At 37.2% G+C, this 21150-nt stretch overlaps 1 protein-coding gene across 2 annotated transcripts; it reads right to left on the bottom strand.

Moving 5' to 3' along the window:
* Positions 1–615: 615 nt before the first annotated feature.
* On the bottom strand, positions 616–19176 carry LOC145980803 (intraflagellar transport protein 25 homolog). 2 transcript variants are annotated; one of them, XM_083113897.1, is made up of 4 exons: positions 18972–19176; positions 18232–18338; positions 11202–11270; positions 616–2046 (listed from the first exon to the last, which is right to left on the bottom strand). In XM_083113897.1, exons 1-4 carry the CDS (start codon positions 19073–19075, stop codon positions 1556–1558), a joined length of 771 nt encoding a protein of 256 aa, XP_082970023.1. In that variant the 5' UTR covers positions 19076–19176; the 3' UTR covers positions 616–1555. The 2 variants fall into 2 exon arrangements, with proteins under 2 accessions (XP_082970023.1, XP_082970031.1); XM_083113905.1 differs by lacking the exon at positions 18972–19176 and adding an exon at positions 18495–18708.
* Between the last annotated feature and the right edge of the window lie 1974 nt (positions 19177–21150).

Genomic DNA, 21150 nt, shown 5'->3' with positions numbered 1-21150 from the left:
GCAGAAATTACGCATGATCGTTTTGCCTCAGGGCATTATTTTGCCTTGGTCTCCCCTATAGTGATCTGGTATTTGCACAATCAGCTCTCCAATATAGTTCTTCATATCATTACAATTCCTTGATAATATCATACAATACGTATCATTGATTGATTGATTTGGTTAATTTTACTTTGCTTTTCTGTCTTTTGGCTAATCGCAAAGATGAGAATGAATGATGACATGATGAAACTGATGAAGGTATATTCACAAAGAACACACATGCCCAGGATGGGATTTGAACCCAGGACCTCTTATGTCATAGTGTGTGTGCTAACCACTCGGCCACAGAGGTTGGCACATTACAATTCTTTAAGTGTTGTAATAAAGAATTATAATATTAACTGTTACAGTTACTGAAAATGTAATGGGGTTACATTACTATTTTTTTAAAAATAATAATACATTACAGTTGTAGTTACACAGAAAATAACTGCTACTTGTAATGACTGCGTTGCTTCTAAAGGTGACAACCACCACTTAAAATGAATATATTAACTTCACATATTGTTTCAATAAATAAATATTACAAGAATAAATTTCAATAATATATATATTTTTAATTCATAACAAAAATAACGGGACTAGATTTCAAGTAATAACATTTTTTATAAAACAACACAATTTTAAACTTGATTAGATAAATATCACATCAAACTTCCTTTGCACTAATGATATTCTACTCTTAATAAACATTTGTCATCATTAAGTGAAAAAAACACGAGTTGCAATCAGAGAAGAAACTAATATTTTCTTTGAACATTACGAATAATTGTACTTACAATTAGATATCGGGTTTCATCATAGCCACTGACATATATGAAATAAATATCTCTTGCAAATTTTGCACTATGAAATAAATGTTTCTCAACTTATATTTAACTAAAAAGAATTGACAAACAGCATTTAAAAAAGCACATTTCATGCCTGGTAGTGTTGTCAACACCATGAAGTATGTTAAGTAAAACAGACAGTAACAGACAACATGCACATTTCCACCTGCTTTCTTTTAAATTGTTTATTCAGGTTTTAACTTACTCTTTAATGAGCATATAATTTCATTATCCACTTCTGAAGAAAAAATACGCTTTTTTTAAAATTTGAGGATACAAATGTTAGGCACGCATCTGTTGTATTTAATTTTTAACTTAAAAGAGTTGTGTTCCCTAAAATCCTACATTAAATTTAACTCGGGAACAAAATAATGATTTCTTTTCCAAAAGTGCATAATTATGCATTGCAGTTTATCATAGCCACTAATATTCTAAGTAAAGGGAAATTAATATAAATTGAAACTATTGGTTATAATATATTATGAACATGCATCTCAATAACTTGGATGAATTTAACTTTTACAGTCGTATACCTGGAAATTGATGAACAAAACCTGAGAATAAAATACTGATATTATAAACAAAATGCATAAAAACTAACAGTTACAATTAGGCGTTTCAGTTAATCACAGAATCTGGTTACTATATGCAAGAACATTGGTCCCAAGTAATCACTTCACATTTCAAAAATGCTGTACATGGTCGCTTCTCGACTCTTTTGACAGTCTTTCGGATATTTCTTCTACATCATCCTCCTCTATTTCATCATCTTCGTCCTCATCTTCGTGTTCTTCCTCTTCACGTACCAACCCTATATCACTGTATGATCCAAACTGGTGTTGCAAGGGAGTAGCCGGTGGTGGTGTTGCTGATGATAGTTCATCACGAGACCTGTTTACAGCAGAGAAACGTGAAACTTCTCGCACTCTTGGTCTTCCTTTGGGGCTAGTTGGATTCTTTGGGGCAGACATCTGGCGTGACAATCTTTTTGCTAAACCTGAAGAATAATCTTCATTTATACCACCATTGTTGAGCACAACTCCCGTAACATGCAATTTATATATCGCACAAAAGAAGTCATATGCATTTTTGATTGTGAATCGTAGATGATGAGCTGGGATTTGTTCACTTGAAAGAACATTGATTTGCAGGCAGTTATCTGTTAGAGAGAGCTCTGAAATACAAACAATATATGATAACAGTACTTCAGAAAATTTGCTGTCTGAATGGCTTTCAATTACATTAAGTTTGAGTTTATAAGTCCACTTTATGCATTGATAGCCTAATTTGAACTGAACCTGCAGTTTAAAATGGGAGCCGAATCACCATGTGCCTCCATTGATTATCAAATGTGGGACCCTTTGATTACCAAGGTTACAACATTACCTCTACACCATCAGAGGGACACTGGCTTTCAATTACAGTAAAATTCTTTAAAATTTAATACATTTACTCAAATAAACCAAACTATTTTGGACTGAGAAAATAATTTTGTGTGTTGCAGAGCAACATAATATTCTTGGATCAAGACTCAAAAACTATAAACAATATTTTCTTTTTTCCTAAACTGTACCATAGTACAGTTTAGTACATAGTACAGTAGCATTTATTATGTGTATATCCTTCTACCACTACATTCAATTTTCATCATATCTATATCAACTTCACTAGATAGATTTGAAAATTCTATGTGAGGAAGAGTGTTAGCAAAATAAACCTTTTAAATGTACATAAATTATACCATAGTGTGCCCAATGGAATATTCTGAACAATTCTTATTTACTGTATATATTTATTATACACCCCATCTAGTTAATTAGATATAAGAGTAATAAAATATCAATGCAAACATGCAAGTAAAAAAAAAGTCCGACAACTTAAAATTGTGTGGCAATTTCTATATTTTTCACACTTCATGTAGCAACACTGCCTTTGCCAAGCAAGGCAGAGAAAGCAGGAAGGAACAAGCAGTGTTCTCCCACCAATGCTGTTTGGAGTGGTGGCAGGTTGCCTCACTTCCTTATCTCCCCACATACAATCGGGGGTCATCAGAAGGGTGAAATGAAGAATGATCAGTGACGTATGTAAACTAAAATTTAAATTATTTAAATAATTTACTTAAATTCTGGTTTAAAAGTTTGTTTTAATAGTTTGCATAATATATAATGAGCAATTACTCATTTATTAAAGCTAAATGTATAAAAATATAAGAAAAAATTTGGTTTACTGGTGATAAACACATGGTAACATGGAGAATATGCTACTGAACGTGCCTGGTTTGAATTATGAAGAAGTCATTGATGTCTATTTGATTTTCGTTATTTCCTCCATTTTCTCTCTTTCTGAAAATTTTGATTCTGAGGATAAATGATGAATTGAAAGAAGACAGAACATCTGGAACATAACCTAGCACCTCACATAGCATTGTATGAGAACCAGAGGAACGTAACACAAAAAATGCTATTTTCAGTTTTGTTTAACGAATTTCCTCTGAAGAGCTCTATTTGGAATCAGGTCAATATATCTCTAACTTTATTCCTTAGCAGTAAGGTGGAGTTGAGTTGAGTTGGTGTTTAAAGTCCACTTTATGCACATTAAGGCTAATCGGGACTGGACTTACAGTTTAAAGTGGGATCTGAACCACTTGTGCCTCTGCCGGGTGTCAAACCCGGGACCCTTTGATTACAAGGCAACGACGCTACCACTGCATCATCGGGGAGGCCCTCTTAAAAGTCAGATATATATTATTAAGAATATTTTTTCTCTCCTGTAAATTTGATAAATTAGAGTTATATCCCTCTGGATATAACTGGATAATATACAGAAATTACCTCATCCTGGAACTAGAATTAGTTAACATGGACACTGGTAATGATGGTACACGTGTGAGCGAGGTGCTCATCCTTGTAAGTTTTTGAGGCCCAAATAATAATATCACTTTCTGGTCTTGTGTAGCTGTAATTTGGAATGTCTATGACCAGATGATACCAGTAATGGGTTGTGGCATTACTCTCAGTTTGCACAGTCACGTCATTTTGATGACAGTCCATGTTTTGTGAGCTCCGGACTCACACGTATACCAACCATGTAACCATTTTCTGCAAACATATTTTATTTCTGTGTGCACGGAGTCTGTGATTTATCACTGTTTTCTGTTCTGATTCTTTGGTAATTAGGAATTGTAGCTTTCCTGGCAACGTGATTCGAACAAGTGTTCTCGGGTTACCAGCCAGGTTAAATTGGAGTTGGTTTTCCAACGTTTCGAGGGCATACATTGCTCTCATCTTCAGGGAATGTGGAAATGGAGACCAGTGTAGGTTAATATACATGATTATAATGTGGCGAAGTTTGGATTCTGTCTTCCTATCAGCTCTCTCTGGATCCTGGTGTTCTCATTGGCTGATGTCTTGTTTTTACGGAGAAGTGGGTTCCAGGCATGACTGAGCTGGAGTCCCACGTCCCTGTTGAGGTTGGTGCTTTCCCGTGATATGGCTCTGGCTACCTTTACCCGTCGGTCCCAGTAACCGGCACATTTGGCTATTATTTTGGTGTCGGCAAATAAAATTCTGTGTCCCTCGGTGATGCTGTGTTCCGCAAGTCCCAACTTTTCCGGTTGGAATAATCAGATATTACGTTGATGTTCATTCCGCCGCTGCTCAATGGTGCATCCCGTTTGGCCCATGTATGGTGTCCCACACCACTCACACGGTATTCGGTAAATTCCTGGAATACAGAGTTCCAGGTCATCTTTGACCGAACGGTTTTCAGTGGTGGTCTGTGAATGGTCTTCACCCCGTGCCTGGCTAGAATTCTGCTTAACTTCCCAGAGGTGTCTCCTAGGAATGGTAAAACTGTTACAGTAGGGCATTTCTGTCCTGTGTAGAGGGGCTGGGTGGTGCATTATCAGTCCTTGTAAGGGCCTCGTCCTCATGTTCGGTTTCTCTTGGCTGTGATGAATCGGCCCTTGTAAGGGCCACACTGTTGTCCGTGCTTGGTCTCTGCTGAAATGAAACTGCCTTGTTGATCGCCCTGTTGATATCTCTGATGTGGTATCCATTCTGCTGTAGACTGGTTCTGAGGTGTGTGAATTCTAATTGTAGATTCTCCTGGTCAGAAACGGTTACTGCCCTGTAGGCTAGAGTGTTCAGAACGGAGAGGCGTTGTGCTTTGTGATGGAAGCTATTGGCATTTAGGTACAGGTCAGTGTGGATGGGTTTTCTGTACACACTATGTCCGAGGGTGCCATCTGGTTTGCGGTGGATTAGGATGTCCAGGAATCGGAGGCAGCCATCTTCTTCTATCTCTATGGTGAATTGGATATTTGAATGCCGTTTGTTGAGGAAGTCTAAGAAGCTCTGTAATGCTGGTCGTCCATGTGGTCAAATGACAAACGTGTCATCTGCATATCTGTAGAAGCAGGAAGGTTGGTTGGGAGCATCTTTCAATGCTTCATGTTCAAAATGTTCCATGTAGAAGTTCGCGATCGCCGGTGAGAGTGGTGAACCCATGGCCACTCCGTCAGTTTGTTCGTAATATTTCCCATTGTAGAGGAAATATGTGGAAGTTAGCGTGTGGTGGAAGAGATTAACTATGGCTGGTGGAAAGTGGCTTCCTAGAAGTTCCAATGTGTCTTTCACTGGGACTCTGGTGAAAAGGGAAACTACATCAAAACTGACCATAATGTCGGATGGGGAGACATTGAGTTTCTTCAGTTCCTGGACGAAATCAGCGGAGTTCTTGACGTGATGTTCACATTGCCAGACTAGAGGTTGAAGCAGGGATGTGAGGTACTTGGCGATTCTGTAGGCTGGACTGCCTATAGCATTAACAATGCGTCTGAGGGGGACACCCTCTTTGTGGATTTTTGGTAGGCCATACAATCTGGGAGGCTGGCTACCATGCGCCATTAGATGTTTGCGAATCTCCTCGGTTAAGCCCGATTTCTTGAGAAGGAGGTTGGCTCTCTTTGGTAATTATTTTATTTGACTCCATTCACTTATTACGGTTACTATTTCTAGCAAAATGAACTTTGAAATCTGATATTCGTCACGAATGAACAACAGCAGTTTCGAGTATGACTTGTTGAACCAAGTGATGAGAAAAGACAAGACCTGGGTGGAATGTTTTATCATTAGGGTCCAGAAGATAATGTTTGCTGACAAGTCATTGAAAAGTGATAATGATAGCAACATGGATCAATCTCCTTATGAAGATGAACTTATTTTTACTTGTTTTTTACCTCAATATATTGGTTGGGTTGAAAGTACGAAGTTGAATGTATGTATATATCAAAAGTAAATTCTTAATAAAATGATAAACATTGTTACGTTTTCATGATAATTTGTCTCTGGTAATAGGTAATCAGTAATATTTCAACACAAGAATATAATTTTGTTTTTATATAAAAAAATAAGATACTTATAAAATAAGTGATATATAATAGGCAATACATATCTATAAACTATTTTTAACATGATGAATGTAAAAAGATATTTGAAAAAATTACAAAAAAACAATAAAATCCATGTGTGAGCATGACGCTCACCGTATACCAACCATGTTACTCTGGAAGACATATATCAACAAAGGGTTAATAATTCTCCCTCAGTCCTTGCAAGATTTCCAAGGATGTGGAAATTCTTTTTTGCATTTTCAATCTTACATTATTTTTCAGCCACTTTGGCTAATTGTGATGATGAGGATGAATGAATATGAGACTGGTGAAGGGACACATATAAAGGAATGCCTATACCTAGGTTTTTGATCGATTGATTAAATTTGAAATTTTAGGGGCATCAGCACTTATGTTATTTTGCACGCATCACACCCAGCCCCTTACCACAACTAAGATAAAACATAACTAGAATGTCTGATGACTAAATTGATTGATTTGCTTTATTTTACTTCGCTTTTTTGTGCCACTTTTGGCTAATTTGCGAAGATGGGGATGAGTGATGATATAATGAAATTGATGAATGGACACTCACAAACATCCATGCCCAGGCCAGGATTTGAACCTAGGATCCCTGGCATCGTAGCACGATGTGCTAACCACTCTGCCATGGGGGCCGGCTCTGTAGACTAAAATATTCTTACCTGGGTTAAAAGCTGAGGCTGTAAAAGGCCACTCACACACAAGGATAAAATACAGGACAACATACACACATCCCTACAGAGGATTATGTATACTGGCCATAGATCCAGATGCCAGATGTAGTTAGTCTGCAAAATGCAGTCCAGGGTGTACTACATGAAAGTGAAGTTGCCAATTGGGTGGACTATGTGGGCTTTAATGATCCCATTAAGAGTCAATGGGATTGTTACAAACTGGAACTGTCCATGACTATACAAATCTATAAATTTGGAGACAAGAATTCTATGAAATCTTGCAGACCAATCCTCTTTTTATCACCCCGATTGTTTGTGAAAACTAATCAAAGACTGGTTGCTAAAATTTACATCACCTCACATAAATACTGCTCAACATAGATTTCTTCCAGGCACCTTTTCATTGACCAATCTATCAGTATTACTTTTCAAGCTACTCAATCAATTTTAAATAATTCCAAGCTTGACATAATATATTTGAACATTTAAGAAGCATTTGTTAAAATTAACTATAATTTCCTTCTTCATAAATTACAATCTAGATTTAATATCCATTGTCAGTTTCTATCTTTCATGCACGAGAGCAGAATATCGTCCTTTCTGGCAACTATTCCATCTTTCTATCTGTTTTGTCTGGAGTCCCCCAGGGGAGTATCTTAGGCCCACTTTTGTTCCTCCTTTACATGGATGATCTTCATGACAAGACTATATAGATGTACTTCTGTTTGCCAATGACTGTAAGATCTTCAAAGAAATCTCATCAGAACATGATTCCTTAATCTTACAACATGCTCTTGTAGAACTATTTATGTGGTGTCATCAGTGAAATCTAGAAATGAATCCACCACAAATGCTCCTGTCTCACTATTTCCCTAAAAAGTAACAAAGTGCTTTCTTTTTATACTCTTGAAAACAATCCCATCAAAACAGTTTCCTCCCAAATAGATCTTGGTGATATCACCAATGAAAACTAAACTTTAATGAGCACACTACTGAAAGAGTGTTTTTGATGGGGAAAAGCAACAAAAAATTATGTGTTTTTTGATGGGGAAAAGCAACAAAAAATTATGTCTTGTATATAATGTGCAGTACAATTCAGGTTCAAGAAATGGCTTTCTTACTTAGTTGTAGGTTGTAAAGCTGTTGCCATGCAGATCAAGAGGAGAATATAATCTTGTATATGCAATGAGTCACCAACCCATGCCACCTCTCCCTCTTCCTCCACTGTGTTTAGCATCCCAAAGCTTTCACTTCTGTAACTACCTTGTTCATTCTGTAGTAGAAGCGAGATCAAAATTATGTTATGGATTTGCAGCACTCTGAAAGTAATTTTCTATTATTTCTCACCTGACAAATACTGCTGATACACATCTCATGTGACAGGAGATGCATTTTCAAATTCTGCCAGAACGGTGCCATTTTTCTCGGTGTTGGAAAGTGAAAATCATGGGAAATAGCCATTTCATTTTTATAGTGTGTTTTTCAAAAATTATTTTTACTATAGAAATCCAACCTGGTAATTTGTATTTGCACCTGTTGATATATACGTGTTACACAGTGAAAACATGCATGGCTGACCAAATTATTCCGTGCATAATATGCACCACAGTTTTTGGGGGCCAACATTTTGTAAAAACGTGCACATTATACATGTGTAAATATGGTATTATGTCTAGTTTGAATATCCAGCCACCATACACTTGTGATGAACTAGCAGACATGAAATTAAAAAAAAGAACAATGGAAAAATTAAAACTGAATTTCTAAACAATCAATTTAATATACACACATGACCAACCTGCAAGGTAAAACTTTCATAATCCCACTAGAAGGCTCTCCCTTCTACGACTCTCTTTTCTATAGGTTATTTTCCTCGCTTATATAATAACCTGCCTCCAAATATTGATATTTTTATGCTAGAACACAGTTTCCAACAATTGTTAAGAATGTATGTGTAACTTCTTAATTTCCTCCGGTGTAAACTTGAATTGTATTGCCTCGTTTTGTTGTTGCTGTTGTTTTCCTGCTGTTGAAGTTTCACTGTAAAATGGTTATTCAGTACTGTATTTGAAACTCTAAGTAAATAAATAATTTTCTATCTTAATAATTCGTTAGGTTAGTGCATCCTGAACAAAATACTTTGGCACTGAATGAAATGAGCCAAGTTGTTTGTCAAGCACCACTTGAAGAAAAAAAAAAGCATATTTATGTATTTGCTTATCTTTAAAAAAATGTGGCCTCCTCGACGGCGTAGTGGTAATGTCATTGCCTTGTAATCAAGGGGTCCTGGATTTAATACTCAGCAGAGGCACATAGTGGGTTCAGACGGATCCCACTTTAAACTGCAGGCCCAGTCCCCATGGCCCTATTTAGAGGGGGGGTTCTAGGGTTCAACCTCCCCCACCCCCGAAACTTCTGACATGTTGGATTAATGTAAGTGTAGAAACCAAAATCTGTAACTCATTTTCAAAAATTTATTTGAAGCTGCACAAAAATACAAGGACACAATTTTAAAAGGATCGAGCTAGAATTATCATTCATTTGGAATTCTGCAACTGGAGCAAAACAGGATTTATTCTCAGAATCGCAGCCCAGCCACAACCTCTAAATTTTCACTTCTGCTGTCCTCTTTCCAGTGTTGTTCCTGAGTGACGCACAAAATTTCCTCATGATTGTCCCACAATTTCCTTTCCAACTTTTAAATTCCCTGTCTGATAAAGTTGAAAATCCCCCTTGATAGGAGTTCAAACATAAGATCTCCAGTTTTGTAGCACATTACGTGTGCGATTGAGGTTACAATAGATGAACAAGCTGGCTACACACACAGTTTTCAAAATTCCAAAAATTAAGTTTTAAGGTCAAACAACAAACATGTTATGACTAAAATTTCCATTTAACTTTTAAAGCTTTTTCTTTAAGGTAATTAAAATTTAATAACAAAGTATAATAATTGTGCATTTCAGTACACACTGAATGAAATGTAAAAAAAAAAATGTGCTGGATATTCACTCATCTGCTGGATTGAGAAAACCTCCTCACTTAATAATAATAATATCATTATTTTGGAATTAAATTTGTTTTATTATTATAAAATTTTAATTATTATTATATACTTATTGTCATTGTTTCTCATTCAAATTTCTGGCGATGCCCATGAGAATGATTATGAATGAACACCCCACCCCGGAAAATTTTTCCTGCCTAGGGCCATGCCAGTCCCGATTAGCCTATCTGTGCATAAAGTAGGCTTAAAATAAAAACTCAAACTCTTTAAAGAAAAAGACACATTGCCTTCGCCTCACCTATCAGGTCAATAGATTTAAGGTCACACACATGATTGTGTGCACAAAGTGTAATCAAATAGAACTCCAATCAGTAATCATCATAGTGCGATAAAATAAAATAATTTCAACATTTCAATTAACTGATTTTTGATCAATTTGTAAAAATGTTTTGTGATTGGCTAAGTCAATTGCATCAATGCAAAGATAGTGTCAAAAAGTGCAAGTTCTAATACATAAAATATAGCTAGTTAATATAATGCTGTCTGAAATAAACAGTCCTGATAACACATATTAAATTGTAAAAATGGCATGTTCAAAGTAGCACCAATGTAGTGAAGTAGCTTCTAGTGTTAATAAAATAAGTTGCTTTTGTGAGCTCAGTTTATAGAAAGTAGGTTTGTTTGATTGATTGCCATTCACTTGATTGTAAAGTACAGGCTACACCATGATACGGAAAAGGTCACAATTAGTATCAGAAACAGTTACAAATGTACATTAATTGATCAATGTCCTAATCTATGTAAAGGGATAACATGAGTATAAATAGACATGTATATACAAATCATGGCGCTATTTCACTGAAAAAATTAAATAAAAAATACAATTTCATCATCAGTTAAAGAGGTGTGTGGATTAAAAAAATCTACACTGCACAACAAATTTTCCAATAGCAATTTCTTTACTGAAATTCTAAATTTAATTTAATTATGGTCTGGCCCCCTATAATAATACCCATTCATAACAAAAAAATCGACTGCAGTAATCCAGAAACGTCATCATTTGGCGACAATATAGACAATATAGCCTTTATTTAATTATCTTTCATTCGAAAGTTGAGAATTCAAGTCCCAGCAAGGGCATAAAAGTTCTATTAAATTAGGAAAGTGATATTAATTAACCATACAATACAAACATGATAGTGAAGGATAATATTTACCTTTCTCACTGACCTCCTCGAACTTCCCTGGAGCTTTACTTGTGCACCTCTCAACAAGAATTGTTTGCACTGTAAAGACACAATTTGTAAAAATTGAAGTAGTTTAAACATGCAAGGATAATACAACTTAAAAATTTTAATATCAATTTTCCTACAATATATTTAGGGTTAATCAGAAAAAAAGTTTACAAGACTTGTCATTCAGAGGTTCATAGTTTGGAAATCATGATGGGACATGAGAAAGGGTGCAAGAAACTACCACTCCACATAATGACCTTGCTGATTTAAGCACCTATCACATGGTGAAATGTGTTCCTTAAATCTTGATGCACAAAGACTTTTAAGAAGCAATCATGTCCTTACTCTCAAACCAATGTCTGGATATAGTGCGAGTGACACAAGCTTTGGGGTCCCCCTGAAGAACAGAATAAGGGGTCCTGAATCAAGTTTCATTACTTTCCTCTGTAGTTTCCAGCACACAATGTTTTAACATGTAAACTTACCTATGTTGTGATGAATATTATAAACGAGGGATGGGACAGATTAATCATACTCTATTGGTATCACCTTATCTGTAAAATTACCAATTATTTTACCAATCTGATATACCTATAAATATCTTATAATTTAGTGAAAAATTCTGCCATTTTGTTGCAATTTTTACGGATAATCTCCATGCCCTATTTTTACTATGTAACTTCTTTTGCACTGCAGTCATCTTGAAACACACATTTATTAAGGAGGTCAATGAAGCGTTCAGGTTCTTCAAGGACCATTTCGAATTTTATATTGGATCGGTAAATTTTATACGGGACCTTTATTGGTATGGGCCAAAATTTCATATCGTCCCATTCCTACTATAAACATAATGAGGAAGACGTTTCTTTTTGTACTTACACTAAAATATAGGTCTCATGCTCTGCTTCCTTACTATGGAAGAGATCAGCACTCGAAGTGGAAATTCCTAGTTGGGGGATGCTTGGTCTAGTCTCAGGATATAATGAGGAGATGCTAATGAAAATTATCCTAGCTGGGGGATGATTTTCGAAATTTTCTTAACTATGTTTAACTAAGGAGGTAGCATCCCCCTGCATTCTCCCCATTTCAAGAACTGGAAGGGATACTCTTGCACCACTATTTACATTGCACTGGTTTCATAGATCATGTTGCAGAATGCATGGACACGTGGGTTCTTCTTAGCTCCAACACGAGCATCCTCCTCTGTCCGACTCATTAACCAAACTGGGAAGTCACTGATCTTGAAGCTGCTGGGAGTCTTGTGACAGCAGCGGCGGCACAGACTGAAAAAGTTTGTTTGACACTCTCCAAATAGGAATGGAACCCATTGGTTAATGACATATTTATTTCATAATGATGTTTCATATTAATGTTTATTGATTGCACACCCAAAAACAGTTTCATAAGCAGCAAAATTGTGTGCTTTATGGAGTCCTTTGTTACATTTCAAGTCATCATTTGAAATTTTTTTTTTTTCCAAATGTTTACAAATGTAATAATTGTTAGAACACAGATTCCTCCATGATTGTGGTACCAGTTTTATCTCAGGCTACCATCACACTGCTGGATCTGCAGGGCACTCATGTCACCACTGTCCAAACATACATTCCTTCCTTTAGCAGAATGGATCACAGTGTTTTCTCTCTGTTTTATTGAATACCCTCTTCCACACATGCACAGCTCATATTGGTTGCTTCAGAGCTGGGCCAACCACTTCCCCTGAGGTTCTGATTTCCATTTCATTATTTCATCACTAGCATCAGTGATTTAACAATTAAGTCCACTAGTTTCATCATGCACTCATGCTGATGGATTGAGGGAATCATTAAAAAAGAACCATGACACCATGAGTACAGATAACACTGCACAACACGAAATTTGTCCTTTAGATGAAAATGTGTGATTGTAATGTATTTGTGCATGACAAAAACGAATCTGCAATTTGTTTCCATGTAGCATGTATAATTTAGCCAAAAACACAAAATTTGAAAGTTACATAAGAAACGTAAGGTACAATAGCCGAAAGTGTGTTTCTCCTGTGTTACAAAGAATGAATGCTCGAAATTATACATTGACATAACAGGATAAGATGTATGCAAGAAGGTTACATGAAATACTGTTGCTTCCTCTGTAAGTGGGACAGTCGGGACAGAGATAATCATTATGTCCGTAAACACTGGCCGCTAATACAGGCATCAAGAACATATCACGAGATCTAATTGAGAAGCCCCAAAATGTGGGTTGCAGCAACAAGATAGAGTTATTTTAATATAATCAATCAATCAGAATGTATTTCTGTCCCATTATACATCAAGCTTGGTTTGATGAGAATCTTTGTCAAAGCACTAGGCCAAGAAAGCCAAGCTTTCAGGTACCTCTGGACGAAATTCCCACGCTTAAGTGAGGCAAAGGTTAAGGAAGGTGTGTTTGTTGGCACACAGATTAGAGCCATTTGATTCTACATTTTCTGACCCAGCAAATGCAGCATGGCAGGCATTCAAGTTGGTGTGTTCTAATTTCCTGGGTAATGTCAAAGCACACAAATATGAATCACTGTTCGTGACATGGTGAACTGATTCCATATCATGGGATGCCACATGTACCTCAAATTATACTTTCTGGACTCACATGTGGCCTTTTTCCCGAAAAACCTGGGAGCAGTCAGTGATGAACATGGGGAAAGTTTCCACAGGACATTGCTGTGTTTGAAAAGTGGTTGGAACGGCAGTATGCTTGCTGACTATTGTTGGTCTATCATCAGGGAGACCCCTACAGATATGTAAAAGGTAAAAAAAAAAAAAAAAGGTAAAGTGTTCCCCTGTGCATAGCACCACGCCATGAAGGCGTATAGGGGGTGCGGGGGTAACGCCCCACACTTTCTTGATCCGGTCGTGAGTGGGGGTGATGTGATCAGCATCACGCCCCTGACCGCCTTTACCCCCCAGGGTTTCCCCCAGGTACCCATGTTATTCGACGCTGGGTAGGCGCCGGGGCCGCTTCCACCGTTAGAAAAGTTCCCGGATTTGAACCGGCCGGGGATCGAACCCGGGACCTTGAGCATGGTAGTCAGATATGTACAAGCATAAATGCTCCACAACGTCATGTTTGTAGGTATTGTTACTGTGCTTTCTTACTGTACAGTGTATTGTAATATGCCTTTCACACATGCATCAGGTGGCTGTCCAATAAAAATGATGTGTGATAGAAGCATACTGTTTTCACACTTCAATTCCTTTGTTTAGTCCAAATCACATGATTTCATCTAAAGGACAGAAAATGTCTTCAAATTTGTTATGCAGTGATAATTTGTGTAGACCAGTAGCATGTGGTGACCATTTAGATAGCCGAAGCACTGAATAATTTTTAAATAAACAATAGTAAATCAAGGGCAGGCTTGCCTTGATAAAAACACTGCACGCCACTGCTTTGATGCATTTTAGTCTTTCACGGGCTCCTCTTGACACTTTCGGGGAGTCTAAGTATCCTGGGAATTATGCAAAATTCAAATTGCATTCCGAAACAGTGCTTCGGTAGCTTACCTTGTATGCACGCCACTGGTGTACACACATGCAAGTGGTGGACAAATTAATATCAACACCCATATGAAAACATGTCATAATTCATCTTTGCTGTACAGCCACGCCACCTGGTACAGAAGTCTGCTACCTAGTGGCTGTCGAGGTGGAAGTCTATCAGCAGCAGTTGTACTGGTTGTATGTGAACATTCTTACTGGTTGTATGTGAACATTCTATCAGTCAAACACCATTATGTCTGGCCTCTCAGACTTCCAAAGAGGAATGATCATTGGAGTGTGCCTAGCTGGATCCTTGTTGACTAAAACAACCAACCCTAGTGTGTGTTGCAAGGAAAATGGTATCAGTTGTGATGACAGCCTACAGTAAAGAAGGTAAGATGTCATTTTAGAAACAGAACAGTGGACGAAAGTTGAAGCTTACTGACAGAGATGATTGGGTGTTGAGGCAGATAGCTTGAAAGCACAAGGCACCTGTTTCCAAGATAAACTCAGATGAACTCTCATCTCCAGGACCCTATGTCAACCAAAACTATCTAACATTCATGGCAGAATGATATTAAAAAAGCACTTGTGACACCGCATATTGCTGTGAAGCATTGAAAATGTTGCCGAGACCACAGAGGCTGGACACAACACAAGTGGGGACAAGTCATCTTGTCTGACGAATCTGCATTAACTTTGTTCCAAACCATAGGACATGTTTGGTGTGGGAAAAGCCTGTAGAAGCCTTTCATGTTGACTGCATCCTTCCTACTGTAAAGCAGGGAGGGGGCTCTGTGATGGTGTGGTCTTGAACCACTTGTAGTTCTCCATGGGAGTATTACAGCACAGGAATATCACAACATTCTGGGTAATCATCTCCATTCTATGATCCAGACTGTGTTCTCTTGTGAACGACCTGTCTTCCAATATGACAATGCTCTGTTCACACTGCTTCATGCATCAAAGCATGGTTCGACGAGCATGAGGATGGATTGGAACATCCCATGTGACCTCCTCAGATGCTTGATCTTAACATAATTGAACATTTGTGGAGTATTTTGGCAGCCAAGTTTCCACCTGCAGCCACACTATCTGAACTAGAGACCACTTTGCAAGAGGAATGGATGCATATTCCCTTAAACATTGTGCATGACCCACATTGGATACAGGCTGTAATTCAGGCCAAGGGTGGGCCAACCCTCTTCTAATAAAGATTCTGTGTTGTATCACAGTGCTCATATTTTTTTTTGTCCCCACCTGTACATGTTTAAATAATATCACTTCATGAATAACAACAACATAAACTTTATCTATGGGAACATTTGTAAATATTAGTAATTATTATAATTTTTTATATATTATATATTAATACAGCCAACGAGAATGGCAGAACAGCAAAGCGAAAAAGCTGAAAATATGATTAGAATTTTTGTTTTAGGTCCACTTTATGCACAGATGCACTAATCAGGACTGGACCTACAGTTCAAAGAGGGATCCAAAACACATGTGCCTCCACCATGTATCAAACCTTGGACCCCTTGATTACAAGGTGATGATGATACTACTACACCACTGAGAAGCCCCTGTAAATGTGATTGGCTGTGGTAGGAATAGACACTAATTCACTCCAAAAAAAATCATTCACTTTACATTTCTGTACAGGCACATTCAATTCAAAATTATGTATTATTGAATGTTTATTTCCAATTTCAGTTAATTGAAATCACTTATGTCAGTGGCTGATAAAACTTAGCAAACTATCATTTAAAAAAAATGAAATTCACCTACAGAGACTTTAAAAAAAAATGTGTTGATAGCATTATGAGACTAATTCCTTTTTTTTAAGTTACAAATATGGCAACGTGAGCAACAGCTCATGATCTGAACAAAAAAGTTGAGAATTGAGCACTTTACCAACTGGTCTACAAGAACACCAAGAGCAAACTTCTATAATTATGGAGATGATGGCACAAACAACAACTAGCCCATGTTTCCATCACATTTTCGTAGTAGACTGTGGGGAAATATGAAATTGTATGGATTTCACAGTATTTTGCAAGTCATTATAAAATGAATTTCTCGTAAACTATTCGTAACTATGCATGTCTATGTTCGGATGTGACGAAATTTTCCTCCAGGTGAACCACTCCAGTGTTTCAAACCTCACCAAAAAAATCTTTGCAATAAATTTGAACAAGCAGATTCGGAAATTTTCTACAACAATATTCAAATTAAGTTTTTATGTTGATTCCCTATTTTAATAATTGTTTTATAGTTTTTAACTTCATAATACGAGCAAGAATGAACATATCTCAGCATAGTATTTGTCGTCTGGTAGAAAGGTCTGACATTAAGTTGGCTACTCTCAGCTGACCCTCCAGAGCTATGTTGCACATTAATGATTTCTGGACTTAGAAGATTTCAGGAAACTATTGGAGAAGTGTACATACCGATAATAAAAAGTAAACGTGAAGGTAGCATGGAGCATATTTTCTGGGGCACATGTTATTTTCCTGTATGTTGTAGCTTGGGGTGAAGGAGCTAGATCAAACTCTCGAACGAAGTCCATCCTTCTGGGGTCATCATTGCACATGTACATTGCGTTATTCTTATTGAATTTTTCACTAAGGGCCCCGTATACAGTGGAACTCTGATTTTACGTTACCGGATTTTACATTTTCCCACATTAAACATTCAATCTTGATGGTCCTAACATACCCACATGTTATAAAATTTTCCTCGATTTTACATTTTCCTGCATTTTAAGTTTTTTCAGCTTGGTCCTCTGAGAAATGTAAAATCGACGTTCAACTGTATTTTACTTGTGGGGGGAGAGTGCTGCACCACTGGGAGGGAGCAAAGTAAAATAACAATAAATACATAACATTTTGCTTGTATTTGTATTGCCATTTCTGGAGGAAAACCACATTATTATATTTCATATAAACAAAATCTCTCAAAAATAAAATTAGTTCAGAAACAAGTTAAATTGGTAACACTTTACTATACTGGAGACGGATTTCTTCAAATTTACAGGAGAAAGTACTTATGCAAATCATTTTCTGTAGCGTTGTTGATGTTCGGGAATGTAGTTTCGATCCATTTTAATGCGAATGCATGTGGTTTTCTACGAAAATTATTTCCGACGCACTATTGCTTCTGCTCCCGTATTGTCCGTATATGCTAAATTGAACGAAAGGAGTGCTAATGGAACCTAACCTAACAGGCCTAACCTAACCTAGTAGGCATACCTTGTCCCCGTGATGGTTCGTGAATTTTTGGGCTGCCCGTGGAAGGTTTGTGGGAAATAAGGAACAGCAGCAAGTACTAGTTATTGTAAGAAATAGACATTGTTTTCGTTAGAAATTCATTATTTCACCTAAAGAAATGTTCCGCAATGCTGAATAGTACGTTAACAATGTAAAAAATTGCGAAATAAATCATTGCTAGGTGTCTCCGGTATAGTAAAGTAGTACCGTTAAATTTTTTCTTACCAAAGTAACTCCTAATTTTTATGGTGTCAATAAGAACCATAGCTGGAAAGGAGATGGTAAACTGCTGCGGAAAGAGCCCACATGATGCCCAGAATGTGTCAACCTTCCTGGAACAATTTGAAAAAATTTCACAATAGACAGAGATTATCATTCATTGGTTTACACATTTTAAGTGCATAATTCACGATATGTGCGACTTACTCACTTTATACATATTAATTTGTATTTTTAATAAATTAAAAATACAAAACTTTGTTACTTACGTGAAATGAGTATCTATTTTATGCAACGACATTTCGAAAACAACTGTTTCCTTCTTCAGGTTCTTTTCTCGGTCATCCGAAATATACCATAGCCTCGTCAAATCGTGTCATTTGTCAGGAAAAAGGAAACAGTACAAATTTGGTAAAGGTCAAATTTGGAAAACACTTCTAAAACCCTTGTTACCCCCATGCTCTCTATCATTTGTTAAAACTATCACTATAAAACCTTCGCACTAAAAGTCCTATGTACAACTAAAATATTAACATAAACATACATACGACAAGGAAGAAACTGACAGGCCGCATGAGAACTGTGTAACAAGAGGGCGTTCCTTTTTTTTAAAAAAAAAACAACTCTTAGACAGTTGACAAACTACTGTTTTACCTAATTAACCTTAAAAAATCTACACACAGCTTACACTGGCTTTATGTTATACGTTATTACCCAAAATCATTACCCTTTGCCCATTCACTCACCCATCAATGATGTTGAGGCAACTATATTTCTCATGACTGGAAGTTGCCTGTGATATGTAACAACCGTTTGCAGATAATGCTAATTCTTCTAACGAAGCACTCATTTTTTCATTCTTACAGACGGTTGAAGTGACGAATTATACAGACAAAGATATAGGCATGTACAGAACTGAAACTAAAATTTGCATTCATATGGCGAATCAATATTGCCAGCAGACGACAAACAAACCCGTTTCCATGGCAATGAGGATACTTCTGTCCCTTCCTTTCGGAATGCTGTAAGCTAGTAGTCTGTGTGGGGAAAAAACATGGCGCTCGGCGTAGGGGGGGGGAAGGGGATGGAATATTTGTTTAGTTGGATGAATATTGTAGGAAAATTGCCTTTGGAATTAAGTTATTGAAAATGAAAGTTTTCATTGGGTGCGTTCCGTAAGTCGCATGAGTGTAACGCGTGACCATATAGTTATGGACGGTATTAAAGTGGAGCTACTGCAAAGCATGCGCACTCGTCTGGTCCCCCTCAAACATCCTGTCACACTGACTGTGCTATGGATGGACGTTAATATGAAACGGCGAAGTGGAGATTCTTTTACATGGAAAAAGGCTGGGTATCAGTTGTATAAGCCGGAGACACATTAAACTCGTTCATTTTCAAATAAAAATCATTGCTACTTACCTCATATGCATAGCAGAACATTTTTCAAGCTGGAGATCACTTTTTTTCCATGAAAAAAGCGTTATTTTTAACATTATAATCATTTATTGGTCGTTGCCAATATGGCGGGCAAATTTTGACTCACGTTGTCTATCGTCAGCTGATATGCAGTATCGTCAGCAGATGTGCAGTGTTTCCAAACTTATGAACCGATAAATGCCGCATAAACTATTCACAAAAGGTTTTTAAGCGAAAATTGAGGCTAGACTCTACTTTACGTCCTTATCTGCATGGTGATTGCTTCTTTGCGTTCGCGGTGCGCGATCGTGGTGCGGCACCCGGCATCTCTTCGGGTAAGTACCTTTTTCTTTTTACACTTTCTGATCACGATAGCTCCACTATCCATTCACGGGGTCGAGGTATGCCTACGAGGTTAGGTTAGGCCTGTTAGGTTAGGTTCCATTAGCACTCATTTCACCCCTAAATATGTGCTTCATCATCTAAAAAATTCCTCAGTACGTTCAATGAACATTTCCACTCAATTTTTTTACGACAATTTTAAAAACTACACCCTGGAAAAATGACCCCTGCAAGTTCTCGCGTTTCTCTGCGTCCAGTTTAAGGCAGAAACGAGACTTCCAAAGTTGCGAGGCTAGCGTTGCGCTGAAAACACGCCGCCTCCATGTTACTACGTCACTACTTAGGGAGAGCTCGTTTGTCGTCTGCTTCGAGCGTACAGTTCCGGATGGGTAGCCCACGTTGAGCGAACACGTGCAACAGTTTTACAAATCTGTTTAAATAATGGAAGAAGGAGCGATAGGAGAAAGGAAAGCTATGCTTTTTAATGGTCATTATTCTATATCCGTGCTGCTCACGTGCAAGATAAATGAAAGGGTTCAGCTGCGTGTGTGTTCTCAGACCATGCGAGAAATATTGCTTATAAAATTGGTTGCTGACCAGACACTCAAAAATATTTTTTAAACTTATATTTATCGATATTTACCGTAACCTATGTAGTGCAAAATAAGAATTTTCACATTCTTCACTTTATTTATAAAGCCTATTTAACATTCTTTTCCATTAAGCAATTTCAGTTTGTGTTCCATTTCTGTTGCGCAAATTATGATCAAATATTTTTGTGCAGATAAGAGAAAATACACTGAGAAGATTACATTAGTTGTACAGTATATATCTATACTTAGTTTATGTATAATTATTACAAGGAAATAATGTGTATAACCATGGGCGTATTTAAGGGGGATTCAACGGGTCCAACCCCCCTCTTTTTTTGGTTCACTAAAATTACCAGTTTCCTTGTTCTATCCGCTTGTTCATAAAAAATTCCTTCGGACTTATTTCATTCTCTTAAATTAGAGACGTATAGGACAGGATACGGATGGGAAGGAAATTTCGTAATTCCACACACCAGATGGGACTGCAGACTAATATCTGCAATTTCCTGATAGTTTCGGAATTTCTGCGATAAGAAACTGCACTGAGACTGTCAAATCAGTTATTTTTTCC

The sequence above is a fragment of the Lepisma saccharinum genome, chromosome 2 (genome assembly GCF_977018435.1).
Source record: "Lepisma saccharinum chromosome 2, izLepSacc3.1, whole genome shotgun sequence".
NCBI lineage: Eukaryota > Metazoa > Arthropoda > Insecta > Zygentoma > Lepismatidae > Lepisma > Lepisma saccharinum.
This window is presented reverse-complemented; position numbering and strand designations above follow the sequence as displayed.

Bases quoted from the DNA above. Each gene is read 5' to 3' on its own strand.
- LOC145980803 (XM_083113897.1), bottom strand. From the start codon at position 19,075: ATGAGTGCTTCGTTAGAAGAATTAGCATTATCTGCAAACGGTTGTTAC. The intron at 11,271-18,231 runs GTAAGAAAAAAT...GTGTCTTTACAG, and splicing joins AAAAATTAGGAGTTACTTTG to TGCAAACAATTCTTGTTGAG. The intron at 2,047-11,201 runs GTAAATATTATC...TTTGTATTTCAG, and splicing joins CGAGGAGGTCAGTGAGAAAG to AGCTCTCTCTAACAGATAAC.